At 55.0% G+C, this 26,329-nt stretch overlaps 11 protein-coding genes across 11 annotated transcripts; 5 read left to right on the plus strand and 6 right to left on the minus strand.

Moving 5' to 3' along the window:
• Positions 1-106: 106 nt before the first annotated feature.
• ACRALDRAFT_1064207 (uncharacterized protein) lies at positions 107-1,761 on the minus strand. The gene is made up of 4 exons (XM_071016924.1): positions 1,555-1,761; positions 1,168-1,372; positions 979-1,074; positions 107-903 (listed from the first exon to the last, which is right to left on the minus strand). Exons 1-4 carry the CDS (start codon positions 1,555-1,557, stop codon positions 869-871), a joined length of 339 nt encoding a protein of 112 aa, XP_070874814.1. The 5' UTR covers positions 1,558-1,761; the 3' UTR covers positions 107-868.
• A 1,148-nt stretch (positions 1,762-2,909) lies between these two features.
• On the minus strand, positions 2,910-4,562 carry ACRALDRAFT_2104010 (uncharacterized protein; the record flags this gene model as incomplete). The annotated part of the gene is made up of 4 exons (XM_071023166.1): positions 2,910-3,221; positions 3,300-3,449; positions 3,498-3,912; positions 3,961-4,562. 4 exons carry the CDS (start codon positions 4,560-4,562, stop codon positions 2,910-2,912), a joined length of 1,479 nt encoding a protein of 492 aa, XP_070874815.1.
• Positions 4,563-4,588: 26 nt separating this feature from the next.
• Positions 4,589-5,379, minus strand: ACRALDRAFT_2053227 (uncharacterized protein). The gene has a single exon (XM_071021669.1). The coding sequence runs from the start codon at positions 4,800-4,802 to the stop codon at positions 4,638-4,640; it is 165 nt and encodes a 54-aa protein (XP_070874816.1). The 5' UTR covers positions 4,803-5,379; the 3' UTR covers positions 4,589-4,637.
• A 417-nt stretch (positions 5,380-5,796) lies between these two features.
• Positions 5,797-7,340, plus strand: ACRALDRAFT_211035 (uncharacterized protein; the record flags this gene model as incomplete). The annotated part of the gene is made up of 12 exons (XM_071023470.1): positions 5,797-5,816; positions 5,856-5,942; positions 6,051-6,147; positions 6,221-6,241; positions 6,323-6,365; positions 6,392-6,506; positions 6,557-6,688; positions 6,742-6,890; positions 6,940-7,007; positions 7,044-7,096; positions 7,141-7,266; positions 7,295-7,340. The coding sequence occupies 12 exons, from the start codon at positions 5,797-5,799 to the stop codon at positions 7,338-7,340; spliced, it is 957 nt and encodes a 318-aa protein (XP_070874817.1).
• Positions 7,341-7,451: 111 nt separating this feature from the next.
• ACRALDRAFT_1064204 (uncharacterized protein) lies at positions 7,452-10,552 on the plus strand. The gene is made up of 4 exons (XM_071016923.1): positions 7,452-8,336; positions 8,408-9,463; positions 9,530-9,983; positions 10,072-10,552. Exons 1-4 carry the CDS (start codon positions 7,707-7,709, stop codon positions 10,404-10,406), a joined length of 2,475 nt encoding a protein of 824 aa, XP_070874818.1. The 5' UTR covers positions 7,452-7,706; the 3' UTR covers positions 10,407-10,552.
• An 87-nt stretch (positions 10,553-10,639) lies between these two features.
• Positions 10,640-13,219, minus strand: ACRALDRAFT_1043153 (uncharacterized protein). The gene is made up of 3 exons (XM_071015300.1): positions 12,885-13,219; positions 12,711-12,794; positions 10,640-12,636 (listed from the first exon to the last, which is right to left on the minus strand). Exons 1-3 carry the CDS (start codon positions 13,008-13,010, stop codon positions 11,197-11,199), a joined length of 1,650 nt encoding a protein of 549 aa, XP_070874819.1. The 5' UTR covers positions 13,011-13,219; the 3' UTR covers positions 10,640-11,196.
• An 857-nt stretch (positions 13,220-14,076) lies between these two features.
• On the minus strand, positions 14,077-16,295 carry ACRALDRAFT_1064202 (uncharacterized protein). Its single transcript, XM_071016922.1, has 4 exons — positions 16,098-16,295; positions 15,875-16,043; positions 14,793-15,067; positions 14,077-14,702 (listed from the first exon to the last, which is right to left on the minus strand). Exons 1-4 carry the CDS (start codon positions 16,134-16,136, stop codon positions 14,625-14,627), a joined length of 561 nt encoding a protein of 186 aa, XP_070874820.1. The 5' UTR covers positions 16,137-16,295; the 3' UTR covers positions 14,077-14,624.
• A 362-nt stretch (positions 16,296-16,657) lies between these two features.
• Positions 16,658-17,819, plus strand: ACRALDRAFT_211032 (uncharacterized protein; the record flags this gene model as incomplete). Its single annotated transcript, XM_071023469.1, has 8 exons — positions 16,658-16,761; positions 16,807-16,839; positions 16,873-16,938; positions 16,996-17,002; positions 17,047-17,065; positions 17,103-17,130; positions 17,163-17,288; positions 17,345-17,819. The coding sequence occupies 8 exons, from the start codon at positions 16,658-16,660 to the stop codon at positions 17,817-17,819; spliced, it is 858 nt and encodes a 285-aa protein (XP_070874821.1).
• A 30-nt stretch (positions 17,820-17,849) lies between these two features.
• Positions 17,850-18,623, minus strand: ACRALDRAFT_211031 (uncharacterized protein; the record flags this gene model as incomplete). The annotated part of the gene is made up of 1 exon (XM_071023467.1): positions 17,850-18,623. The coding sequence occupies one exon, from the start codon at positions 18,621-18,623 to the stop codon at positions 17,850-17,852; it is 774 nt and encodes a 257-aa protein (XP_070874822.1).
• A 24-nt stretch (positions 18,624-18,647) lies between these two features.
• Positions 18,648-19,737, plus strand: ACRALDRAFT_211030 (uncharacterized protein; the record flags this gene model as incomplete). The annotated part of the gene is made up of 6 exons (XM_071023464.1): positions 18,648-18,661; positions 18,717-18,759; positions 18,801-18,964; positions 19,043-19,246; positions 19,293-19,469; positions 19,527-19,737. The coding sequence occupies 6 exons, from the start codon at positions 18,648-18,650 to the stop codon at positions 19,735-19,737; spliced, it is 813 nt and encodes a 270-aa protein (XP_070874823.1).
• A 589-nt stretch (positions 19,738-20,326) lies between these two features.
• ACRALDRAFT_2103826 (glycoside hydrolase family 3 protein) lies at positions 20,327-23,394 on the plus strand (the record flags this gene model as incomplete). The annotated part of the gene is made up of 7 exons (XM_071023154.1): positions 20,327-20,524; positions 20,578-20,703; positions 20,791-21,049; positions 21,108-21,327; positions 21,405-22,707; positions 22,791-23,281; positions 23,346-23,394. 7 exons carry the CDS (start codon positions 20,327-20,329, stop codon positions 23,392-23,394), a joined length of 2,646 nt encoding a protein of 881 aa, XP_070874824.1.
• Positions 23,395-26,329: the final 2,935 nt, after the last annotated feature.

Below are 26,329 nucleotides of genomic sequence, written 5' to 3' on the forward strand. Positions count from 1 at the left end.
CGTCTCGTCACTCTTTCCTTGATTATGGAAACACATACGTATGACTCCATACCTAGACTCTACCTAGATATACATACATGCGTATATGTAGGTATGTACACTAACCAGCAGAATACTTCGACGAGCGACAAAGCTACAACACATAGAGGTACCACTATATACTTCGTAGTACCCAATTAACACCCGGTCCTGCCTCGATACCCGCGAGTCGAACAGGATCCCCAAGCTCCTCATTACCTAGGGCCCTATTTGTCCTAGATATCACTGAAGTGCAAATCGCCAGCCTCGCTTGCTTCCCGGTACGAGGAGGAAAGTCAACTGCATGGAGAGAGCTGTGGCCATGAGGCAAACACGATGCCAGCCGGGAAGGCGATGTAGCTCGCGAAAGACATTGACCTCGAATAACCCTTTTGACTGCCTCACGTACTTGACAAATGAGACCAGTATAATACATTTGTATTACTCCCATCCTGTTCCTCAAAGAAAACCTGGCATGTGCAGCAGATGCCCTATAGCCCCAGAACGACGCTCTAGTTCCGGCCCCAGCTGTAGCATATGGCCCAGGGAAAGATATGCGCCATCCATTGCCGAGAGAGAGAGAGAGATAAGAGAAACAGAGAATGTGTGTGTGTCTGTGTGCGTGGTGTGCGTGTCATGCCCCTACTCTCCTCCCGTTCCAATTGTCGTTAATAATAAATCCTTCCGCCAGCCTTTGCTTTGGTCCCTCTGGCCCCGCGGCCCGGCGACAAGAGGAATGAGTCGCGAAAGGGAAATAACATCGCGCTCCCATCTCCTCCGTCTGCATGAGCCCCGTGCCTCGTTTCCTCCCAGATACCTCGACTCCTCGCATGTCATAGCTCGTTGTCATTTAGCTCGAAAACTTCCGGGTAATCTTGGCAATGACTATCATACCACGTCAGCGAATCCATCCTCCCCTCCACCATCTCCCACCACCAACCGAGAGGAATGTGAACTTACTGTGCAAAGCGACGACGCTGAAGATGAACACAAGCGACAAGACCAACACGACCACAGGGTCAACCTTCAGACCGGGCGACTCATCCGTGTAAAGCTCTGCGACACAGTTCCCATTAGCACTCCAATCTCTTTTCCCTCTTTTGCTCTCCCCTACTTCGTTTGGGAAGGGTGAACATGTAAAATACATACTCAGCATGGTGCTGCTGCTGCCGCCAGCACCGGCAGCCCTGGTGCTGCTTGGCCTGGCATTGGCAATCTTCTCCTTCTGGTCGGCGGCGGCACGGCGGCGGATCGCGGTACGGGGACCACCAGGCGGAGTAGGCGACGAGTGGCGAGCGACGCTGGCGCCCGAGCTGACAGGGGCGCCGGTGGGAGAGGCGGCACGGGGAGACGACTACACGACGACACACCAAATTGGCATCTTGTCAGCTAACAGTCCCGTTGCATCTCTTCGTTTCCCCTCTTCCAAGTGGGAATTCGCCTGTCCCAACGGACAGTGATGGCACATGCTCCCCCCGTATATATGCACACAAACGTTCAAGAGACATGTTGCAGGGAGGGCGGTCATGGGCGTACCATTGTGACTGATTGACGGACGAATGAAGCAATCAAATGGATCCAAGGACGCAGTAACGGAAGGCTAGAATCGATTCAATTCGGGGTAGAACGAGCGAAAGTTGACGAGAAAACGGACTGTGTGGTGGTGGGTTGGGAGTCGGGGTCGGCGGTTTGGTGATAGCAAGTTGGCAGCGAGAGATTCCAACGCGTGCGAAAGAGGCCACGATTTGGGAAAAGGGACAGTGGAGAGAGACCAGAAGCTCCACTGTGCGCCAAGCCGCCTGGCTGGTCCAATACTGAAGGACCCACACGAATCGAAGCTTCGACCTGGGGTCATCCAACCGGGAACGGAATATAGTTCTTCCACAAGCATCAAGTTCGTTGAATGCATGTATCTGTAAATGCGAACACAACGGAAAATAGAGAAAAGAACAAGCCAGATTCATATGGCGACACGCAAACTAGCAATACCAATCAAGTGTCTAACATGGGTTTGGAGAGAAGCGATATTCAGTCGACCGACAGACCGTCCATTGGAATTTCGGGCGTCCCGTGCTACAGAACTAAGGATACAACGGAGTACCTACTCGTACAGCGCTCTAAGTGTATGTACTCCTCATGTCCGTCGCCCACGGGCCCGGCCCGTCATCGAAACGGGACACTTCAAGGTCGCCCATTTCCTCCCTTGGATTCCAGGGAGACACGAAAAGAGAAACCAAAGGAAACGTGAAATAAACAGAAAACAATGAGGAATAATGGATGTACAAAAGAAAGGCCCCAATCCGAATGTCCCCAGAGGTGTCGCTTTATACAGAACAAGAACACAAGAGGCGCTGTTGCTTTACAATGCCTTTCGCTCTCTCTCCGCTCTCCCGTGCTTCTTCCTTGACATGCAGAACGGCCAGCCGCACCATCTTCCCCGTCAACGCTACAAGATGTTGACCCGAATTGTACCCATGCCACACATCGAAGTAACCTGTGACTTATACCTCCTCTCCTCCTCCTCTCCTGTCCTCCCCATGCATTTTTTTTTGTTTCTTGTTTTCGTTTGTTCTCCAACCTTGGAACCGAGCCGTATGGAGATGAAACTGCCAGCATGTCGTTGAGAAATGACCAGACCTCCGCGACGTGAGATGATCCAAGCCGCAGCTTCCCCGGCCCTTTTTTTTGCAGTGCGTCGGTATGCCTGAGCGTAAATCCATCGATGCAAAGCCGCAGGGGTAACTCGTATATATGAGATTAGACAGTAATACATCTACACCCGAAAAGAAACGAAATCGCAACCCGAACGCCTGCCGCTATGACTCGGGACCGGAGTCCTGTTGGTGGAGGGTGGACCATGAACGAAGCGAAAAGACGGGTGGGGGGTATCTTTAAAGACTGACGTCGAGGACGAGGCTGACATCCTGTACGTTGGGGCTGGCCAGGTCTTCGAGAACGGGAATCAGGTCAAGCAGCTCGTTGTCGTGGGCGTCGGAGAACCAGCTGCTGATGGGGACGGCGTGTTGGGGATGGAATATGTACGACGTGGGCGAGTTGTCGATGATGATGGTGTCCTTCAAGTCTCTTCCCACCTGAGAAAGATCCTTGACGTAGTTTCCTTGATGATTGTAGCAGCTCTCACGGAAGAGCCGGTGGTGGATAACTTTGTGGATGTCCAGTTGATCCAAAAGGGGGTCGCCATACTAAGGTGGGTGACATGTTGTCAGCGCCGACTCGGAAAGGGGTTATGGGACGGAGTTGAATGTTTAAGCATCTCTTACCTTGGAGACGGATGCTGTGAAGACCACAACTTCGTAGAGCTCGCCCACCCTCTTCATGAATTGATCAACACCAGGCCGCTTGATCACGTACACGTTATGGTAGTTACCCTCGATTTCGACGGGTATGATGAAATCAGCGTGGTGCAGGATCTACTACCGGTTAGTGTCATCCAGTAGGACTCGAATACTGCTACGAACCTTGAATGAACTGTGAACAAGAGTCTCGTCCAGATCCAAAACCAAACACTTCTTGCCCTTCAACTCTGGTGCCAGAGGAGGTAGCAGGTACTTCTGCCTCTCCGGCTCAGGCGTTGTTTGTTCCGCTACTTCGACATCGGGCGCATCGGAAACGGCACCATCCGTGGTAGGGGCTGGACCCGGTGGAGGCGGAGGGAGCTGCGTGTATTCCGTGCCTGTGTGGATCGGCTTATCGGGCCCAGGCTCCTCCGTTGCGACGTCGGGCATCGCCTCGTCGCCATCCTGGTCTTTCCGCTCCGCCTCATCGCCCGTGGGCAAATCGCCCGACTTGTTTTCCTTCGAGCTTTCTACGGCCATGGCAGGCGCATCGGCACCGGCTTCCGCTGACGCCTGGTTCGCATCCGTATCCTCGTGGCTGGTCGCCGCTGCGCCCTGTGCATCGTCGACGGCGGTGGAGTTGGACGCGCGCTTGCCATCCTCATTGGATGCCGTCATGGGATGCTCCGGCTGGGGCTGCTTCTCCTGGACGCGGGCCTTTACCGATGGCGGCTGTTCCTGCGGAGTGGGTTGCCTGGATTTCGTATTGGAAGCTCGGGCGGGCAGCTTGTCAAGCTTGTGCACGCCCTGGTCGGTTCCCTCCACGGCGGCAGCATTGTCCGGGCCGCCGCAGCACCCGAAAAGAGCGAGCAAGCTGGTCTTTTTCCTCTTGGGGGGGCTTGTCGGTGAGCTTGGCTGCGAGTGCGTGGCTGCGTTGGTAGGATCGGTGTCGGCGGCGGCGGATCGGCGACTAGAGACGCTGCCATTTCGGTGACGACCCAGAATACTACTCTTCGATTCCTTGGAGCGCCTACTAATGCTATTCCGCGGGTCGCTCGCTGTCTGCCCACTCAAGCCGGTCGAAGTCGGCGAGGTCTGGTTTCTTTGCGACGACGATCGGGAGGGAACATGGAGCAGGCCTGCCTTTGCGTTTCCTCCGTCTTGAGGCGCAAGAAGATCGTTGTCCTTGGTCGCATCTCGGGTCGCCTGGGCGTTATTTTCGCTGTTGACTTGGGTTTCGGAAGCCATCTCGTCGGAGGCAACAGGCTGTTGCGGTTTGTCAGTCATGACGACGTGCCTTGGGCTAAGCAACTCTCGAGTCAGTCAACATGGACACGGAGGAAATGCGAGACGAGCGCGTAGATGGCAGCAATGTGAAGCTGGCCGGTAAGACCGAGAGTTCAAGTCGTTGTTGAGCAGAGCTCGGCTTGGCCAACAGGAACAAAGCGACCAAACCGAATTGTAGTCAGGGGAGGAGACACGGTTCATTCAAAGGAACCAGCCGCAGCAATCGGCTACGACAACAATGAAAGAAGGAAAATCGAGATGCGCATATTATGAAGAAAGCAGTCTTACCCCCTTCGCAGGACCCTCGGCGCCGACGACTAAAAATTGAACCGCGTCCTTGAACCCCAGAATGTCGGCCTCTCCACGTTCCGACCTATTTCGGCCAAGTCGTGATTGTTGAAAGACGGATGCCAAATGCGCAATAATGCCGACGCAGCAAGCCAGCCGGGCGTAATGAAGAGGGATCCGTCAGATATGTCTATCGCGCCAGGGGACGCCAATGATGCGTTGTGGCTGGACGAGGGGGACGGTTGACGTGTGGTATGGTGGCCGGTGACGGATCGGTGAAGAAACCCGGGGGGGTTTTTGGTGGAAAGATTATGAATATGTAAATAAAATTGGGGGAGGCAGAAGAAGCGCCAGTTAGGAAAAGTAGATGCGCTGAATAACGAGTGAAGCTTGTCCTATCGAATTATCGCTGTCGAGAGTAAAACAGGGCGGAGGGCCAACGACGTGGGATGAAGTTGAGCGAAGCGTGAGAGAAAGGAGACGAGGTGATGGGAACGGGAAGATGGAGAGATGTGGAGGCGCAACCGAGATGATTGCTGCGAAAGACGAAAGGATGGGGGGGATGGACAACTACTGTTTTAGTGTAGGTAGGGTAGTTGGAGCTATTGAGGTACTGGTTGGTACTTCGTACTTGGGAAGAAGAAGAGAATAGGTACGTACATTGGCCAGGGCCCGGGGGCGCTCGAGGTACTAGGGAATTACGGACGTCCTCTCTCGTCTCTCCTTAAAAGTTTGGGGTACTTTGCTGGAGGGGTACAACGCTAGAGCCCAAGATTGTGCACTGTGAATGGTTACATCTGTTTTCACAGAATGGGGAGAGACAGGGAGGCAGGTGCGGATGCTGGGGGGAAAGCACCGAGACGGGCGGGTACGGGTGGATCCATTTCCCGGGCAATTTAACCAATGCATGTTAGGCGAGGAGGCCCTGTGAGATGAATAGCGCTAGTATTGCATTAGCCTTTACAGTGTGCAGAGCCAACTTTTAATTCAGTTGATTATGGCATGGCCTAATAAATGTGAGTTTGGTGGTGTAATTCACACTGTCTTCTCAATGTCATGGCTATCAAAACCAGCACATTTCTCTGGTCCTCGGACAGCCTTTCCTAAAGCTGCAGCCAAGCTCTAACCTCATTAAAGATAGAAATCTCCCAGGGCCGCCAGGACCACCAGCTACCAAACCCCTTTTGGTTCTTTGTCCAGGGGCCAGACTCTTATTACAACGGAGTCGAACTTGCCCGTCAACGACGCCTGTTTCGCAGTTTTACACTCAAGCAAAAGAGCATTCCTATTATGATATCGTTCTTTGATATCGTTCTTTGTTTTGGCCATAGGGGAGTCGAGTCAGAAGTCGGGTGCAGTCTATGCTCTTGATATTCAACCCTTAAATCGTGGCGGAGGTTGCAGCTCTGATCCACACAGGCCACATGCACTAGCAGTTGGTTGGGAAGAGCCGTGACGGCTTGACCGTCAGCCAGTGTGCCTCTGTGATGGCAATGCGTGAGCAATGGGCAATGAACATGGCATCAGATCATATCCCCCCTTACTTGGAGCCTCGAAGTACGGAATATTTGTGACGAATATTTCTCGAGCGAATAGTGGAGTCCAGGGTCATTCAAGGTGCTCGTTGTAGAATGCACCGGACAATGATTGGACACGTTACCGCCCAGTTACGGTGCCGCTGAGTCGGGGATGGCTCTGGTTGGACGTCATGCAATGGTTACATTGGGGAAAGGTGCGAGCCAGTCAGGTACCCGGTTCAACCAAGCCGTAAATGGCATCGCGGGATCTCGTGCCTCTGCGTGCGGAATAGAGGGAGGTTGAGAGCAGATATTGATTGCTAAGAGGACATGAGCAGCATCAAGCATCGGGCGCAGGGTCTAGTTGACTCTCGCTCTGACCACACCTTGCTTTGCGTTGCCTGCGTACGTGCCGAGATTGAAGTCTCCGTAGAGGCGCCCGATGGTCTGAGTCTGTGGCATGAGCCGAAGCTGAAGCTACTCTGTGCTATCGTCTTAGCTCTGGACTTGGACATTGCTCTGCCGACTCCCAGGGGATAGTGCCAAACTCTGGTCTCATCAGTGCACGAATATTCTCTGCAACTTTGACGTTGATTCATATGTATGAACCGTATTACACTCTCAGACTCGACAACAGGAGCCGACTGTATTTTGGAGGAATAACCGTGAAGATAATGGTTGCACAACAGCGTCCCCAAAAATAGGCACAAGGCAAGGCAGCCTTCCTGACTAAGCTTGCGGAAGAGGATGCAGCACAACTCTGACAAGAGGAACCTGCTTGTGGCGTTCGAGCTCGATTATGAAAGAACGAAAATAATCCAAGAGGATCACGGTTCGGAAATACAACAAGATAAAAAAATGTGAAAAGAAAAAGACATTGAACCCAAGCCGATTTGAACGGATGCGCTTCGGAATTCCCAATGCGGGAATTTGACGCCAAGACCCACATGCTTAGCATCGATGCACGTGACTGATAGTCCCACTTGTGTCGTCACTTCTCTGCTGACCATCTGGAGCATGTGAAATGCAATCCATCCCTCCGAGGCTAAGATCCGAGGCATCATAAGTCGACACGAAACACTCAACCTCTTGAACACGACAGCGCATCCTAGTCTTCATAACAATTCTATTCAATATTCAATACTAGCAACGGACACCCTCGCGAGATCGAAACGAAGATTCCTTACAGACCGAGTGCGTATCATCTAGGGAAGGGCGAAACCATACCTTGCGTGTCAACAGAGCCTCGAAAGCTCCGAGTCCGAGGTCTCATGGGCCCGACACCATAAACTCCTCCATCATGGCGGCCCAGTCAACGCTGCGACACTCCGCGGCGGAGGAGGCCCTCGCCGCCTTCATCGACAAGTACTCCAACTTGGTGCGAACAAAGCTGCGCAACACGTCCCGCGCCACCCGCCTACTTGCGACTCTTTCCCTCGTCATCTCCATCATCGCCGGCGCCGCGGGGGGGAGGCGCTGGTGGAAGAAGAGGGGAGAAGAGAGGGAACAGGGCCGCAAACTCGTCCGCACCAACTCTTTCCTCTTCAACAAGGACGGCTCGCGCACCATCTTCGTTCCTTATAAAGATGGCACGTCCAAAGTCGTCATCCAAAACACCAAGCCCATGACCTTCGATGCCCACCGCCGGCTGTTCCTGAACCCGCCCCGTGTTTCGGGCCTCGGCGATGGGACGGTGCCGTCTGCCCAGACCAAGCCCGGCCTTAATTTGGCCTTCCTCCACCAGTTCCTCAGCTTGATGAGCATCATGATTCCCCGGTGGTCGAGCAAAGAGGCCGGTCTCCTCGTCAGCCACGGCATGTTCCTCATGCTTCGGACGTACCTATCGCTTGTGGTTGCGCGTCTCGATGGCGAAATCGTGCGGGACCTCGTGGCAGGCCAGGGGAGGAAATTCCTTTGGGGACTTGTCAAGGTAATGCCAACGCCGCCTGTCCTCCCGACGCAAGTCTCGAATGGGATACGTGTATGCTAATAATCTCGCAGTGGTGCGGTCTCGGCGGATTCGCCTCGTATACAAACGCCGTGATCAAATACCTCGAATCCAAAGTGTCAATCGCGTTCCGAACCCGGCTTACCCGCTACATCCACGATCTATACTTGAACGACAACCTGAATTACTACAAGCTCAGCAACCTGGATGGCGGCGTGGGTCAAGGGGCCGACCAGTTCATCACGCAGGACCTGACCCTCTTCTGCGCCGCCGCCGCGAATCTGTACTCGTCCCTGGGCAAGCCGTTTGTCGACCTCTGCGTGTTCAACTACCAGCTCTACCAGTCGCTAGGTCCGCTGGCCTTCATTGGCCTGACGAGCAACTACTTCTTGACGGCCAGCATCCTCCGCCGGCTCTCGCCGCCGTTCGGGAAGCTCAAGGCCGTCGAGGGCCGCAAGGAGGGAGACTTCCGCGGCCTGCACGCCCGCCTGATCGCCAATGCCGAGGAAGTGGCCTTCTACGGCGGTGCCGACATGGAGAAACAGTTCCTCAACAAGGAGTTCAGGTCGCTGAAGAGCTGGATGGAGGGCATCTACATGCTCAAGATCCGGTACAACATGCTGGAGGACTTTGTCCTCAAGTACAGCTGGAGCGCCTATGGCTACCTGCTCTCGTCGCTGCCCGTCTTCCTCCCCGCCTGGGGCGGCCAGGGCGGTCGGCAAGAGATGGCGCAGAGCTCCGAGAAGGGGGGCCGCGAGAGGGGGCGGATGAAGTCGTTCATTACCAACAAGCGGCTCATGCTGTCGCTTGCGGACGCCGGCGGTAGGATGATGTACTCCATCAAGGACCTGTCGGAGCTCGCCGGGTACACCAGCCGCGTATACACCCTTATTTCGACTCTTCACCGAGTCCACGCCAACGCCTACTACCTCCGCGGGCAGGAGAGCGAGCTGTACTCTCTGTCCGACGTGCAGGGGACCATACAGAAGGGCTTCGACGGTGTCAGGTTCGAGAACGTCCCCATCGTGGCGCCGTCGCTGTGGCCCCAGGAAGGAGAAGAACTCCTCGAGTCGCTGTCCATGGTGGTTCGGAGGGGAGAGCATCTCTTGGTAAGCTGTCAACGCTCAACGCTGCTAGTACCTATCAGGGTGTTGGACTAATCCCTTGAAACCCAGATCTCCGGAAGCAACGGCGTCGGCAAGAGCGCGATCGCGCGGATCCTGGCGGGATTGTGGCCGGTGTACCGCGGCCTGGTCAGCCGGCCCAAAGACATCGGACAGGACGGGATCATGTTCCTGCCGCAGCGGCCGTACCTCAGCATCGGAACCCTCCGGGACCAGGTCATCTACCCGGACGGGCACGGCGACATGCAGGAGAAGCGCAAGTCGGACGACGACCTCAAGCGGGTCCTGGAGGAGGCGCGGCTCGGATACTTGCCAGACCGCGAGGGCGGCTGGGACACGCGCAAGGAGTGGAAGGACGTGCTCAGCGGCGGCGAGAAGCAGAGGATGGGGTTCGCGAGGGTGCTGTACCACGAGCCGCATTATGCCATCATCGATGAAGGCACCAGTGCCGTGTCGAGCGATGTCGAGGGCCACTTGTATGAGATTTGCAAGGAGAAGGGCATTAGTGAGTTTTCCCTTTTCTTCTTCCTTCACCCACCTCACATAAATAGTTTGCGGACGCGCAATGGGACGGCTATCTAACTCTGGAACAGCCTTGATCACCATCTCGACCCGGGCGTCCCTTAAGCGGTACCATACGTTCAACCTCATCCTGGGCGGGGGCGAGAACGGAGACGAGTGGGAGTTTGAGAGAATCGGCACCGAGCGGGAGAAACTGCAGGTGGAAAAGGAGCTGCAGGAGCTCCGGGAGAGGTTGGCGCAGGTCGAGACGTGGAAGGCCAGGAAGGAGGAGATTGAGAAGGAGCTGGCGCAGGTTTGGGTTGACGGGGGTGATTTGTTGAATCCGCCTCCCTATGTCGAGAGCCAGGGCGAAAAGGGGGAGGACGGAAAGGATGTGATGATGGGAGAAGAAGCCCAGCAGGTTTAGGGAGGGGTGGAGGGATAAGCGTTCGCATGTTCCGTTCGAACCTATACACACTCGCACGCAAACATATATATATTAACGAGGCAGCACTTATCCAATACCATGCACTATTTTGAGTAGTCTTTGGATCTTGCTTGCGACGCAAAGGCCAAGCAAATGGCGAGTAGACAGGCCCTACCAACCTCCTTTCATGGGTCCAAGTGCTTAGATGGACTTCGTTGGGGGGAACACAGGGCCAGCAATATTGGAGAGCCTTAAGACATGTTAATTGTCCAGTGTGCGATCATAACAGATAGAATGTATGATAGCCTCTCGGGGAGAGGTCGTGATACAATTGAAAATATGCCTCCCAGTACTGCGCATAATCATCCCATCAGGAGCCCCTTTTCAACCGAACAGCCAGAAAAAAACACTGCCCCCAGGAGTCTCCAGATCATCCTGGGATTCCATGTCTCGAAGAAGAGAGATTCTAGAGATTTTATCGGCCCAAACAAACGCCTGCTTGTGCGGTGAACCCAGTCCCCATAAAACGCCATCAAAGCCAGACAACCGGCTTCCCAAGAGATGATAGCCCCATACCGTGAAACGAAAATGATGTATAACTGCGCCGTGTCCTAAAGTAGGCAGCCGAGATTCGTCTCTGCCGCCCTGCTTCCGCTTTCTCCCTTTTCGTGTTCGATCTCTTTTTCCCTGGTCAAGGGCTGCTTTCCAAAGTCCCGGCGTCCATATCTTCGCCTCGTCTCATCTTCCGGCCTCTAGCAGCAGTTGCCATCCTGCGGACCCATCCAAACAACTAATGTGAATGTGTCGGCGAGTCCGAACCGTGGATGGGCTGGCTAGGCGGGCTCGACCCGGCAATAGTAGTGCCGGTCGAGCAGCAGCCCCTTCCAAAGCACTCATCCACGCAATCGAGGAGACAGGGGGTAGTCTGGGTTGCGTCGACCGCGCCGTTGGCCCCCTGAGCGGTCGCCGCGTCGTCGGAACTGCGTGCCTCGTCCGAGCGAAACTCCGGCTGGATGGTGGCGCTGTGGATACCGTAGGCGTGGAGGCACTGGCGCGCCCGCCTGGCCAGCTGCATGTACTTCTCCCCACCCTCGGCCGTGATGGGGAAGCTGACCTGGACGTGCATGGAGGCGACGACCCTGGTATCGGAGAGCTGCCAGACGTGGACGTGGTGGCAGCTCACGACGCCGGGGAGATTCTGAATGTCCTCGCGAATCTCGTTCAGGTCGATGTGGTCCGGGGTGGCCTGGAGGAGGATCTTGGAGGTCGCCACCGTCAGGGGGACGGCCGACTTGAGGATGATGAGGGTGATGAAGAGCGAGACGGCCGGATCGGCGTACATCTTGCCCGGCCAGTCGGACAGCCAGATGATGAGGGCGGTGATGATGACGCCGACGTTTCCCAGGGCGTCGCCGAGGACGTGGAGAATCAGGCCGTTCAAGCCCGTGTCGCCATGGCTGTGGCCATGCATCTTCCTTGGCTTCCTGTGGTGATGCTCGCCATGCACGCTCGAGTCTCTCCTGGGGCGTCCCTTGGTGGGGTGGCGGTACGCGGCATCCTCGCCGTCGGGTTTGAGGAGCGGGGTGTCCTCGGCCGGCTCGTTGTCGCGGCCGCCATTCTGGAAATCATCCTCGTCCATGTCCTCGTCGGTTCCATCACTATCCGCCGTCCTCGACCGGCTTGCGTCAATGATGTCCTGCCGGAAGCTTGACGGGTGGAAACTCATGCTGTCGATGCTCGGGAGGCGCGAGTGGCGTAAGCTGCTGGCCCTGCGACGAGAACGGTCCCGCGCCCGCGAAGAAGCCGAGCCGCGGCCGTTTGGTGCATCGCCATTACTAAAGCGGATGTGCCGGGATTGCATCGAGGGATCCGTGGTTTCAGGGCCTCCGACTGTCGCGGGCGAGTCCTCATCCTCGTGTCCGGCGGCATTCCCATCGGCCGAGGTAGCACGGCCCTCCTCAACAGCATGCTCGTCAGAAATCGGGTGGTCGTGCCCTGCCTCTTCATGTCCAACATGACCATGGTCGTGATCATGGCCGTGTCCACCAAGGATCACAAACCCAAGCAGATTGGAAGCAAGACCGACGGAACCGACAATCAGGATAAGTTTTGGGTTTTCAATGTCGGGGGGATCGAAAAATCTCGTGATGGCCTCCAGAATGATCGAGACGCAAAGCGCGATGAGGAACACTGCGTTGAAAAAGGCACCGAGGATCTCGGCTCGCAACCACTGTTTTCATTCGTTCTGTCAGAAAGGATCGGGATATATATCTTTCCAGGGATCGCGGCGGAATCTGCACATACCCCGTAGGAGAACTTGTCGGTCGTGGCCTTTCTTGCAACAGAAACGGCCCAGAGGCCGACGCAGAGCGAGATGATATCGTTGAGCTATCCAGCCGAAGCGTCAGTTGCGCGAGTTCGTATTCGTCTAGTGACGGCACCATGGATTCGAGGTCGGCGGTTGGACAACACACTCACCATGTGGAAGGCGTCGGCGAGGAGGGCAAGCGATTTGACCAGCATGCCAACGATCAGCTCGAGGAGGAAGAAGACGATGTCTAGGACCAGCATGACGCTGATCCGCGTTGATTTGGACCATCCCATTGTGGAAAAGGGGGTTGCTGAGGCTGAATCGACGAGCGGCGGGTGGCGAGACACAGGGCGAGCTCGAGGAGCTCAAACCAAAAGATGGACGAACCAGTGGCTCTGTTTAATTGTAATAAAGTGCACAGGACTTGAATGTCGTAGTCGGCCGTAGTAAATGGTAGTTCCGCGTCGTTTTCAAGGGGTTGGATGCCTGGTCTTGGGCTTCGTGTTATGTCTCGTCGGAGACGCCAGCCAGGTGGGAAGAAACATGGCGAATTACCTATTTATGTAGCCAGTGGTGGCTACCTACTGGGCGTCTGGACGGTTGGAGAAGGCGGAAGGCGTTGGAATGACGCCTGTGACTGTGGAGGTCGTACATGCATTGTCCATATACATACACATATGTGTGGTGGTGTGGTTACATGTTTGCCTCCTGCTGGCGGTGGTCAATGATGGCATGGCGCTAGTACAGAGATCCGCCAATAGTACGACATGAAAGGAAATATGGTGGACCCACCAGTTAGGACCAGCCTCGAGACGTTGTATTCGTACTTCAATGTACTTTCTCAGAGCAATTTCTGGTCGGATGCGACTCGGGACAGTTCAGAGCCGGTCCAGTTCTATCCCTATCGCCCCAAATGTTGACGTTGATTTACTACATCTTGTTCTCTTAAAATGTTTAACCAGGGTTCTCTTATTTTCCCATGCCTTCAACTTGTTCTTGGCCGTTCACCGGCTCCCAAAAGGGAAAAGCATTGGCAATCGAAGCAATCCAATCCTACTGAGCAGTCCGAAGGAAGGTGGCTTGACGGATGGCTAGAACCCATGGGCACTGCACTGTCGCATGGCACTGGGTCACAGTTGCGACCTCGTCTAGACGGATCGGGGAAAATGTGAGGGGGTTGGGGTCACACAACATCGCCGTGCGACACGTTCAGCGTATGTAGGCCTGTTATGATATGCAGTGGTAAATTCGCTCGCTGCGTATCTTCATTTTTCGGGCAGGGCAGCTCAGCTTCATGTGGAGGCAGACCGATGCTTGTCGAGGTACAGAGACGAGACGCAGGCATGAATGACGAGGTGAAGATTAGAAATCTTCTTTCCATCGCAAAAATACTCGGCCAGGCGGTCTTTGTATCAGGACGTGAATGGCCAAGAGGCATGATTGCTTCCACCACGCCCATGGCCGCGTAGCTACATACATTCGTACACTCTGTCGAGCCAAAAGAGGAGATAATAACGTACTTCGTAGTGTAAGTGTGCCACGAGACAGCAGAGACCTCCACGGGTCGTGCTAGGCCCCACGAACCGTGGCCTATAACACAGCAGACGCAGTGTATCAACCGGCAACGATAGGTGCAAAGCTGACCAGCAGGCCGCTCCTAGCGGGGAGCAGAGTTGCTGTTTCGGGAGCTGGGCGTCAAGCGGGTAGGTATGATATGGACGTGGCGCATACGCCACAATGCACAGGGCGGGCGGCTTGATTTGTAAACGAGCGAAACCGGCGAGCAAGAGTAGGATCTAAACCTAGCATGCATAATGGTCCGGTGTTCATTCTCTTCTTTGCGCTATTTTCAAAAGTCGAGGTCCGGCCATGCCAGTCACGCGCGATAACATAAACCGACCAGACTGCTATGGAGCGTGGCCGTCAGTGCTGTCTCCTACGACGACATCGATGCCGACTAGGAGGCCGAAGAAAACCATGGCAATCTAAGCAGATCATGTCAGCTTCTTTTTTCCTTTCTTTTCTTTTCTTCCTTGTGTAGGTGCACTTGAGCAAGGCGGGTCAATGGGACCTACAAGGAGAGACGCGATGGCCAACACGACAATCTCAAACCCGCCGGTGAGGGCCTTCCCACCGATCATGGCGTGCTGGTGCCGCCATGCGCGACACGTCCCGAGAAGCACGGTGCAGATGGAGAAGCCATAGCAGATGCTGGCCAGAGGTCTGCCGACCGTTCCGTAGCCAAAGCCCGAAGGCGGCTGCTGCAGGACGTAGAGCTGGGCCACAATCGTCCCCGTGATGGCTGACATGAGAGCCGTCCTGAGGTAGGCCAGATATGTCCGCTCCAGTGCTACTCGCGGCGGAAAAGGCACCAGTTAGCTGTCGCAAATAAAAACGCGAGGTTGCTGGCATTGATGCATCAGGTGAGAAGCAGCAGGTCGGCATCACACTTCCGAGTCAACCAAAGCTGAAATGACACTGGTCATGGCTTAACCGGCCCAGAAACGCCTGTCTCGACGAGGACCGGGCGGTACCATAGGTTTTCCATGGTGATTGTGTCTCACCGGGGACATGAGAGCAGATAGTAACAAATGGATCGCCGGGAACTGATACTCGCTGGTGAGGCGCGGACCGGCCTGGCCCGGGTTGAATCACCCCGAGACGTGACGGCACTACCCGAGATCCATCCGGAGTCCGGACAAGCATACATAGACCGTGATGAAGATGGGAGATGGGTATCCAGAGACACCTCTTCCAACAAAGGGCCGAGAATTGCAAGCAAGGAAGCGCCGAGGGGACAGGACAGGGGCATTACATCAACACAACACTAACCCTGCTCCGTGCGTGCATGGCGAATATAAAAACGTCGACCGGTGAGAGCGGCCGGAATTTACCTGCACTGCGTTTCTCTGCCGCCCATCTCGTATGCTCCCATGTGGCCGGAATACAACGTTGACAGAGGCCCCTGGTTTTTGTGCGCATTTCCCAGACATGCCGCGGAGACAGCACATCCACAAGTAATAGGAATGAATGCACAAGTAATAGGAATGAATGGAAGAAGAAGAAACAGAAGAAACAGAAGAGAAAGAAAGAAAAAGACGCTTGACCGGTACCAGAGCATGGAGAGGGAACTAAATCAGCATCTTGCATCACGTACCCAAGTGATCACGACTCTTGTCCATGTTGACGACGCAATTTACATTGTCCGCCCAGAAGCGCTGCAGGGACCAACCCGAGCGGGTCGACCGGGAGCTGGAAGCGACATCCGACGGCCTCGATTGCCGATCCGTCTCAGGGCCTCGGGCGACGGACGCACGTGGCTCGAGCTGACCGATAATGTCAGAATCATATCTAGGACGACAGGCAAACAAGAGACTGACCTCGGCGAGTTCATACTCCTGGTGATGCTGATGCTGCATTCCCGGGCCGTCAAGCGACGTTTGACGTACTAAGTAGCTCTCGGGAAAGCAGCGAGTGGCGACCGGGGACGAGACGACAGACGTCCGGCCGAGATGACCGACGGGGGGCCACAACAAACCCTGTTGTCTATGTACAACGTACTGCGGAATCAACGATTAGGAATGGCGAGTCGGCGGGATGGATACATATGGATACAGGCATGCAGTAATTACTTTGTAGAGAAGAGGGCAATTCTTGTCGGGGGTGGGTGGAGACAAGGTTGGGGCTCCATTGAGAATCGGAGAATTTATAGCGACATTGCGTCGTGAGTCTGGATGTCGGCATGCTGAGGAATGATTGTGGCGAATGATGTCGCGCGCCCTAGGAATCTACGACGAGTCTGACATGGGAAGCATATGCATTAGCATGAAATAGTACATCTAGCTAGCTACTAAGTACCTAGTTAGTTGGACATTATTGGATTTTCTCGGTTCTTTTTTTGCTGGGCCATGATAGTCTTAGGTACGTTGTATTCGTAGAGATGCGATTCGATTCCCATATCAGCTCGGGGCGGACGTCCAACCAGTTTGACCGGCCATTGATAGAGACGCCTTTCAAGGCACTCGCTTCCCTCAGCCTCTCTTTGTATCCCCCTTTCCCCCTTTCCCTCTCGATGTAACGCTGCGCAAGACTGAGACGGTCGCCACTTGAACGAGCAGGTCCGTGGACGGACAACAGCACATGAAGACGTGAAAGGACCAATATCAGAATGATGGAGAAGTACGAAGTAATTCCTTGGTCTACGAATAATGCACAGGACATGTACATGCCGAACCACGCAATATAGGTACTGCCTAGCGCTGACTGAAAAAGGCACAGCGCGTCGGTGAGAAGCGAAAGTAAAGGAGCGGCTGGTTTGCTCTGTCCTAGTGTCCTCGAGTCATGGCGAGTGACCTGACCGAACAGAGGGAACGTGCATAACACAGTGTCACACGGTGATCGCAATGCCGGCCGGTGTGTCAACCAATCACTTACAATGTATACAGTACCATCGTTCAGCAGTCGTCCCATCGAGCCTTCCCGGAATACGATGTGATGAATACCCCGAAGAAACAGCAGAAATACCTTCCTAGACCGCTGAGGACCCCAGATGTGACCGACTTTCATGCCAAGTACCGAGTATATTACGTAAGGTACCTGCCTGCCTAGGTACGCACCTGCTTTACAGCCTTACCGAAGCCGGTCCTTCCTTCTATGCATGCACGCCAGCCTCCATTTCCTTTTACACATCTTCCTCTGGTCCTCGTTCGGCCAATTTGGGTCGCAGGTCTCTCTTAAGCCATATCACCAGAAGCCCCGAACGGCTGGAGAAGTTTACCCGCATCAAGCTGCCATGCGGCGCATACAACGTACATATCCGCTGCCTGGCCATCCCAATCATGCGGATACGCTACTCCCAAAGGAATCCAGGGGCCCAAAGGCGAACCAACAACCCCATTTGTGCTAAGACGAATGCGTCCGTCCGGCCCATGAGCGGAATACCACTGAATAACTCGAAAACTCCGTCCTGCCTCGTCAGCGGTCGTCTTCGGAGAACGGTCGTCGTTTCCCCATCCCCACATTGTGATACCGTTCTTTCCCAACGGGGCCAGCCCCTAATACCAACAGCAGAACACGAATCCGGGTGCTATCACTGCCGGTGATCTTCGGCCACTGGTGTCCTACTTTTTGCTTCACTGGATTTCGTTTCGTTGACCGAAGAAGCTATTGAACGTCCGGCCGAATTTAACCTCACTTGCTACTCCCCACTGAGTATCAAGTGCCAGCCTTCCAGAAGCCGTTCTGAAGCGCCACCCCCAGGTCTGAGGCAGGCCGGCCGTAATAGTGTACGTTGTACATACTTCGTACATGTGTTTGACCAACCAACCTGGCGCCCAGATTCCGGGAATCCGGGCCGCCGGACCGCCCGTGACATCTCGAGCTTGCGCCCCGGGGTTGGTCAGAAATCCAATCTCGACAAACTCCAACAATGGCAATGCGAGCGAGCAATGATTACTAATTACTTTGTGCAGTGCAGTGTGCAATGCTGGCCTGGGACTTGGCTTGGACAGACGATGCGACGCCTCATTTCCGGCCATATTCTTACCGACCATAACTCTCCAAGTATTTGGTCGCCCGAGTACAACGTAATTACCTTGAGAGGACCACAATCCCAAGGCGTCAGATAAACAGATCCAGGCCAGAGAGGCACAGCCCACGGGGATGGCCGTCTGACCCGGACAGGAGTTTGCTGAGTGATCACGGCTCAAGCTATCACAGGGCCGTCGGAATGGCTGATCTGACGTCTTCATTGCATTGCCTCGGTCATCGGGCGCGATCGGGAGGGAGGCAACAATAATCAATACGAAGTGCAGGAAGTAAGCCATTCGTCCATGACTTATTCGCCTGGTGTCTTCGAGGGAACCATGAAAAGGAATAGTTGGAGAGTCGTCAATCTGACATGCCATATCGACGCGGGGACGGGAGCACTTATGAGTAGGCGCCAGTCAGCCATCTTTTTCTTTTTTTATCCCTCCCTCACCGTCACACGCAGCTTGCAGATACGCGCTCACCGCTGATGGCACAGAGGCAAGCCATCGATCCGTGTGACTGACTGGTCAGGGCTGAGAGCTGCAACAGGACAGCCGGCCGGCCCACATGTTTTGCTTGAAAAAAGCCCCGGCCAACAGAAGGTTGCGGGGTCGAGAAACAAGATTGGGGGTTATCCTGGATCTTACCTCATCCACGGGCACCATGCTCATCTAAAAAGGGCATCGTCGTTTCATGGTTCGCCATGTTTCCCTGCTCTGTCTCTGCTTGGGTAATAATCACAACTTATAATCACCATGCAGCGTACGCTACTGTACAACATACGCTCCACATGCAGAAACCTTGCGACGACAAAAAAAAAAGTCCAAAAAGCCATCACATTCGGCGACCATATACCATTCGTCAAAAGTTTGCGGTCAGAGTACAACGTACAGAAAATGCGGTCCAACAGACAGATCATCATCGCAGAAAAGTTGGCTTCTTGGACGAGGAATAAGCCAAGGTCGACAGATGTTGCGCTTGTTACAAGCACTCCCCACGCGTGATGTCCGCACACCAAAAGACGTACGTTGTATTCGTTCGCTCAGTGCCTTGGTCGCAACTCGACGGCATTGTACAGTATTCTCCCCACCCCATTCTCTTGTTTCTACGAAGCGCAATCAATGTCAGCAACCGATTAATGCAACCGTCTTTTGGCGACATCCCCTGAATAACTCTCCGCGCACTCGGTCCGTCCCTACCGAAATGCGAAAAGGCCCAGAAGGGTGACGACGCTCTACGGCCGTCCACTACGCTACCCTACCGCGACGCTCAAAGTCAAGTGACCACCGTTTCACTTCCTACCATTTTCCCCACCCTGAAATCGACCAAAGTGTCGTCGGCGGCTTCCCGGCTTCTACCTGCTATGGACGAAGTGGAAGATGGTGGATCCGCGGGCAACCAAACGTCTTTGTCCGACCGGAGATCGTTCCCTCCATGCACTCCCTCCGTTTTCTATCAACCGAGTTTACACAACCTAACCCCTGGGCATAATAACCGCGAAACATCCTGATTAAAAAGAATTAAAAAAAATGGAGATGGTTTGCACTTCCTACCACCCTGGAACCGTGTCGTCTCTGCCTGCCCGCGACGTTACCTCTTCTGTATATTTCTGCTGTCCCCATTTGCCAAGCGTCACTGTCTGCAGCCTTGGCCTTTGCTCTCCGTCGCCGTTCTGAAATTCCCAGGCTGTCATATAAGAGTACTTGTTCCCGTCACCGTCTTCGTCTTAGTCCCTCCGGCCCCTTATCGTTTCCCAGATCAACCATATGGGTCGAGCCTTGGCAACGTCGGCGCGAGAAGACGGACGATAACAACACTTGTATTGCTGACTGCTGAATTCGAGACATCGCAGCCGTCCGTTTCGCCGTTGTTTTCCACTCATTTTAGATTCCTTCCAGGCGCTTATCAATTTAGCCCTTCTTTCTTTTTGAAAGAGAGGACAAAAAAAGGAAAGAAACGAAGCATCACACGTCTTCGAAAGGTCAATTAGTCAAATTCCCTCGACCATAAACAGCGACCGCCTGCAGGAATCCTTTACCTCTCCTCTCAATCCAGCAACAAAGCACGACGGAGACTCATCATGAGCCCCTCAGATACTCTCCCCCAGGGCGCCGATTTTGATCGCAACCCATCTCCTGCAGAAAGCGACATGTCCCATTCCACTCCCAACACCGAGTTCTCTTCTCCATGCAGTCCTCAGCAGAAATACCAGCAAATCATGAAGGACACGAGACTTTCGGCAAGGAAAAAGCTCGCCCAGCTCACGCTGGAAGAGAAGGTATTGACAATGTCGCAATGGTCGACTGGCCTATGCTAACTCTGCCATCCAAGGTCTCCTTGCTCACTGCAGCGGACTTTTGGCGGACGCGCGCCATTCCGTCCAAGGGCGTCCCTTCTATAAAGACCTCGGATGGTCCCAATGGTGCGCGCGGCGGCATCTTCGTCGGTGGTACCAAGGTGAGCCCTGCCCACCATCTTTCTCGTCCGCCATCTCTCGTTCGCCATCCCCCAAAAAGTATCCCCGGCTCAGCTCTATCGATGTAGGCGGCGCTGTTTCCTTGTGGCGTGTCTTTGGCGGCAACCTGGAACAAGAAGTTGTTGTATGAAGTCGGTCAGCACCTCGCCCAAGAAACGAAAGCAAGATCGGCCAATCTACTTCTGGCACCGACCGTCTGCATGCACCGTCATCCTCTCGGAGGAAGGAATTTCGAATCTTTCTCGGAGGATCCTCTCCTGACCGGAAAGCTGGCAGCCCAGTATATTCGCGGTCTTCAGGAGAACGGCGTGGCTGCCGCCATCAAGCGTACGTCGCCCCCGAACTCCAGCCCCGGGAGCCCTGTATACTGATGACTCGGGGTCAGATTATGCCGGCAACGAACAAGAGACCAATCGGCTCACCATCGACTCGCTCATCCAGGAACGGCCGCTGCGAGAAATCTACCTCCGCCCCTTCGAAATTGCCGTTCGAGAGGCCAATCCCTGGGCTCTCATGACCTCGTACAATCTCATCAACGGCGTTCATGCCGACATGAACGAGCTCACACTAAGGACCATTCTTCGAGGAGAATGGCAGTATGATGGGTACGTTTTCGTCGGTTTTGCTTGGGCGTGGAAATGGGGTGTTGGGCCCAAGAGCCATTATTGACACTTATTCATAGCACGGTTATCTCGGACTGGGGAGGGATCAATTCCACGGTAGAGTCCATCGTCACTGGGTGTGACATTGAGTTTCCCTACTCGCCCAAGTGGCGGTTTGAGAAAGTCGTCGAGGCCCTGAAGGAGGGAAAGATCACCGAGGAAAGTATCGACCAAGCCGCCGAGAACGTCCTGACACTGGTGGAACGCCTAAAGGGCGACGACATGTCCCCGGAACAGCCCGAGAGGGAAGATAACCGGGAGGAGACGAGGTCTCTCATCCGGGAAGCCGGTGTTGAGGGCCTGACGCTGCTGAAGAACGACGGAGGTGTCCTCCCCCTGAACCCCAAGACCACCAAGGTCGCCGTGATCGGACCCAACGCGAACCGAGCCATTGCCGGCGGCGGCGGCAGTGCCAGTCTCAACCCGTACTATAACACGATTCCGCTCGACAGCATCCGGGCCGCTTCGGAAGCCGAGGTTACTTTCGCGCAAGGGTGCCATATCCACAAGTGGCTGCCGGTTGCGTCTCGCTACTGTACCGAGAAGTCGGGCAAGCCGGGCGTGAACATCGATTGGTATGCGGGAGACAAGTTCCAGGGTGAGCCCGTGGTGGTGCAGAGGAGGACAAACACGGACCTCTTCCTCTGGGACTCGGCGCCGCTGAGCGAAGTCGGGCTCGAGTGGTCCGCCATCGCGACGACGTACCTGACGCCCACGACCACGGGCAAGCACACCATCAGCTTCATGAGCGTCGGGCCGGGCAAGCTCTACGTGGACGGCAAGCTCGCGCTGGACCTCTGGGACTGGACCGAGGAGGGCGAGGCCATGTTCGACGGCTCGGTCGACCAGCTCATCAACGTCGACATGGAGGCCGGCAAGCCGGTCGAGCTCAAGGTCGAGATGACCAACGAGCTCCGCCCCATCGCCAAGCAGAAGCAGTTTGGCATCACGCACAAGTACGGCGGCTGCCGCATCGGCTTCAAGGAGGAGGACCAGGTCGACTTTTTGGAGGAGGCCGTCGAGACGGCCAGAGCCGCCGACGTGGCGGTTGTCATTGTCGGGCTGGATGCCGAGTGGGAATCGGAAGGCTACGACAGGCAGACGATGGACCTGCCGTCCGATGGCAGCCAGGACCGGCTTGTCGAGGCCGTGGTCAAGGCGAACCCGCGCACCGTGGTGATCAACCAGTCGGGCACCCCCGTCACCATGCCCTGGGCAGACCGCGTCCCCGCGATCATCCAGGGCTGGTACCAGGGCCAGGAGGCCGGCAACGCGCTGGCCGATGTTTTGTTTGGTTTCAAGAACCCCAGCGGAAAGCTTCCCGTATGTTGGATGAACCCCCCGCCTGCAGTGTGACTCTTGGAGGGGTGGCGGCCGCAGCACTTGACTAACATGTTGTTTTGTAGTCAACATTCCCGAAGCGCATCGAGGACACGCCGGCCTACAACAACTGGGGCGGCGAGAACCTCAAGGTCAACTACGGCGAGGGCGTGTACGTTGGCTACCGGTACTTTGAGCGCATCTGCGTCGACCCCCTCTTTCCCTTTGGGCACGGCCTCTCCTACACCACGTTCGAGTATGGCCGGCCGTCGCTCGACAAGAAGCAGCTTACGGCCGACGGCACCATTGAGCTCATCTTCGCCGTCAGCAACACGGGGTCCGTGGCCGGTTCGGAGACGGCGCAGATCTACGTCCGGGACGAGAAGTCGAGGCTGCCCCGGCCGGAGAAGGAGCTCGTTGCGTTTGAAAAGGTCCACCTCGAGGCGGGGGAGACTGTCCACCTGCGCGTCAGCCTCGACAAGTATGCGGTCGGGTACTACGACACGGCGGTGTCCAGCTGGATTGCCGAGGAGGGCACTTTCAAGGTCATGATTGGCGCGTCTTCTGCGGATATCAAGTGAGTTCTTGAGTGCTACTGGCTTCCCCCTTTTTTCTTGAAACTGCGGCTAACAAAGAGATAGACACAGCATTCCCTTTGAGGTCAAGGAGTCCTTCACTTGGGTCTTCTAACCGGATGATCCATCTTATCCTGTTCCCTCTCCCCCCTTCGATCTCTTCATCTATTCCGCCTCTCTCACACACACCCTTTCTCTCTCTTCCGTATCTCCCTACCTCTCTATCTCTTCCATCTCCATCTCTATCTATTCCACATTATTCATTTCTCCCAGCATTCCTTGATATGCTCTGCTACCTGTCAGCAGAATTATTTGGCGCCATCGAAACGATATAGATGTTTACAATGATGGCCCAGGGATGGCTCTCAACAATGTTCAAATCAACGCACGAATTCGGTGTCGTGGTCTACACTGCATGCATGTATCTTGGTGAAACGCTTTGTCAGGCTCTATCTTTCCTTGGCTTGGCCTTCTGTCATCCCGGTTTTTATGTCCCTTGCCTGCAGTGGAAAGTGAGAACACCGTCGAGACAGGGTCATGGTGGCCAATGTCAGTGGTTGCTCAGGGTCCTCGGCATTACAGACACACACGCACACACACACCCCTCCCCGTCCTACCTCGGCTGGAGGGAGCGGAGAGAAGGCGGCTCCTACGACGGAAGACGGGAGAGGAAAGGATCTCCGCCTGACATGTGCGGGTACCGTAAGTTACGGAACTCGGTATCGGTTCTCTCTCGAGCCACAGGGGAACTTCCAACAAGGTTGGGATGATACCTGCAGGCAGACACTGCAGCTGTCGTGATCTTGGGTGCGGGGCCAGGCGTAGCAACTCCACCAACTTGTTTCCATCAAGCCCCTGTAATGTAGAGTGTATGGGGGTTCCTAGTGATTGCCATGGTCCTAGCCCTGCCTCGTAGCTTGTATTTCAAGGAAGGACGTTCCCTTGCTCACCGGAGGTGTAGGGGTGGATGTATACATGTATAACAAAAGACCGGTGACGTCTAGTCTGCTTCCTTACAAGACCACGACAGGGAGAAATGCCAGGAAATAGCAAGTCGTGACCCAAGGATCAAAAGTCGCAATGCGGAGAGGCGAACGCGACGCAGGGCACGATGGTGGTCGCAGGGCGTGGCGGGTAATAATGCGGCATGTGGGGTGGACCCGAGGGGAGGAATGGTTTTCGGGAGATGAAGCTCCATATTGCCTTGCCTGGATAGTCGTCTGGAAGATGTCCCTCCTTTGATTATTTTGTCTTGACCCTCCCGTTTCCCCCCCGCCATGCCGATAAGCGTTCCCCATTCGCGTGCCTTGTTCTTCCTTTCTTTCTCTCCCTTCGCCCACGGCCCCCACCTCGCTGGCTTGTTTCTCCCGCTTTCCTCCCCCCTTCTTTTTACCGTTTTCGTCATGTTGTAGGCCTGCTTATTCGTCCGTCGACGGGGACACTAGGGCCCGAAACGATACGCCACTCCCCCGCGTGACTGATCCCCTTTTCGGCTCCCATTCACTGTGGGGGTTGCTGGTGTGTGTGGCCTCGGCATGTTCTGCTAGGCTGGCTGGCACATGTCCTAGCGTGGGGATGGCGTGCTATCTTCCGTTCCCTACGGTCTACCCCAGATGCCGGGGCAGATGCTGGGGATGTGGATACAGCCATTGAAGGTACTGGCGGTAGTATGTTTGTGCTGCCTGTGTTGTCAACTCGTCTCTAGCCCTTCCCGGCAGGTTGGTGAAAATCAACTCGGATGCTCCGACACGAAACGCCCGCAGGCCCGGTTTCTAATGGGAGACGGAGACCACCGGCGTCGGAGCATGATGTGCCGTAGAAGGGACGTTTCAAAGTATGGAAGACGAAGTGCCGGGTAGAGAATGGTAAGACATGCGAGTGCTACTACGAGAGGTAGGAAATGAGTTGGGATGGGCTGTTATCGAGGTTCTGGAGCTCGGTTTCCGAGTCCTCCGTCGTCACGTGCGGCGTATTGGCCCGTGCGTACTCAAAGTACATATTCGTAAGTACCTCGTGACGACCAAACTTGTTCACTTCCCTCTGTACTCAGTATATATACCCAATCCTCCTCCTTGTCCTCTGGAGCTCGTGGTCACCCCTTTCTCTTTATTCGCCCGTCCCTCTCGTTCCCACTAGTAAGATGGAGTTCGCCTCGGGGACCGCTTCGAAAACCACGAAGAGTATCTTCGACGCTGCGCTGGGGGAACGGGCTGTAGGGACCTGGGGAAAGAAAAGGGAAAACAGTAACGGCTGGACCAGCGGACGGAAACAATGAGTGGGGAGTTAGACATGCTCGCGATGACCAGAGATGTTCGTTCACTGCGTGGACGATGTGTGACGGGCCAGCCGCCAAGTGTACGTTCCGCTTCTCGCCTGGCCGCTCATGTTGGCTGTATACCACGCTCACTTTCGTTGCACGTAGCAACCCAGCCCCATGGACCATCGGTGTCTGTGTCCTGTTCGGCACTGGCGTCTGTCATTCGTCGCCTCCCTTGACACCGTCATCGTCGCTCTCGCTATCATTTTCGCTCAGCGTCACTATCGTTTGGGTTGTTAATGTACCGGCCATGACCTTCGCCGCCCACGACGGTTTATACTACGTACCATTAGTATCGACAGCGCCGTGATCGAGTAAAAGTTGGATAATCGTCTCGTGGCCTATGGCACGAGCCGCCTGAAGTGCTGTTCCGTGGGGTCCACCCTGCGCGTTAATATCGGCGCCCTTATCGACTAGATATCGAACAATGGCTATATGCCCATTGGCTGATGCCATCTGAAGTGCTGTTCCATAATTTCCACCCTGCGCGTTAATATCGGCTCCCTTATTAAGTAGATATCGAGTAATCGTCTCGTGGCCATAATACGATGCCGCCTGAAGTGCTGTTCCATATTCTCCATCCTGCGCGTTAATATCGGCTCCCTTATCGAGTAGATCTCGAACAATCGTCTCGTGGCTATAAAGTGATGCTGCCTGAAGTGCTGTTCCGTAGAGTCCACCCTGCGCGTTAATATCAGCGCCCCTATCGAGTAGAAGTTGAACAATCGTCTCG

The sequence above is a fragment of the Sodiomyces alcalophilus genome (genome assembly GCF_042370955.1).
Source record: "Sodiomyces alcalophilus JCM 7366 unplaced genomic scaffold ACRALscaffold_4, whole genome shotgun sequence".
NCBI lineage: Eukaryota > Fungi > Ascomycota > Sordariomycetes > Glomerellales > Plectosphaerellaceae > Sodiomyces > Sodiomyces alcalophilus.

Coding starts and splice junctions, on each gene's coding strand:
- ACRALDRAFT_1064207 (XM_071016924.1), bottom strand. Junction 1,075..1,167: donor CAGCAGCAGCACCATGCTGA/GTATGTATTTTA, acceptor ACTGTGTCGCAG/AGCTTTACACGGATGAGTCG. Junction 904..978: donor CAGCGTCGTCGCTTTGCACA/GTAAGTTCACAT, acceptor GTGGTATGATAG/TCATTGCCAAGATTACCCGG.
- ACRALDRAFT_2053227 (XM_071021669.1), bottom strand. CDS start 4,802: ATGAACCGTGTCTCCTCCCCTGACTACAATTCGGTTTGGTCGCTTTGT.
- ACRALDRAFT_1064204 (XM_071016923.1), top strand. CDS start 7,707: ATGGCGGCCCAGTCAACGCTGCGACACTCCGCGGCGGAGGAGGCCCTC. Junction 8,337..8,407: donor TCCTTTGGGGACTTGTCAAG/GTAATGCCAACG, acceptor ATAATCTCGCAG/TGGTGCGGTCTCGGCGGATT. Junction 9,464..9,529: donor GGAGGGGAGAGCATCTCTTG/GTAAGCTGTCAA, acceptor CTTGAAACCCAG/ATCTCCGGAAGCAACGGCGT.
- ACRALDRAFT_1043153 (XM_071015300.1), bottom strand. CDS start 13,010: ATGGGATGGTCCAAATCAACGCGGATCAGCGTCATGCTGGTCCTAGAC. Junction 12,795..12,884: donor TCGCCGACGCCTTCCACATG/GTGAGTGTGTTG, acceptor TCGGCTGGATAG/CTCAACGATATCATCTCGCT. Junction 12,637..12,710: donor CCGACAAGTTCTCCTACGGG/GTATGTGCAGAT, acceptor GAATGAAAACAG/TGGTTGCGAGCCGAGATCCT.
- ACRALDRAFT_1064202 (XM_071016922.1), bottom strand. CDS start 16,136: ATGCAGCATCAGCATCACCAGGAGTATGAACTCGCCGAG. Junction 16,044..16,097: donor AGGAGTATGAACTCGCCGAG/GTCAGTCTCTTG, acceptor ATTATCGGTCAG/CTCGAGCCACGTGCGTCCGT. Junction 14,703..14,792: donor TGGCCATCGCGTCTCTCCTT/GTAGGTCCCATT, acceptor TGATCTGCTTAG/ATTGCCATGGTTTTCTTCGG.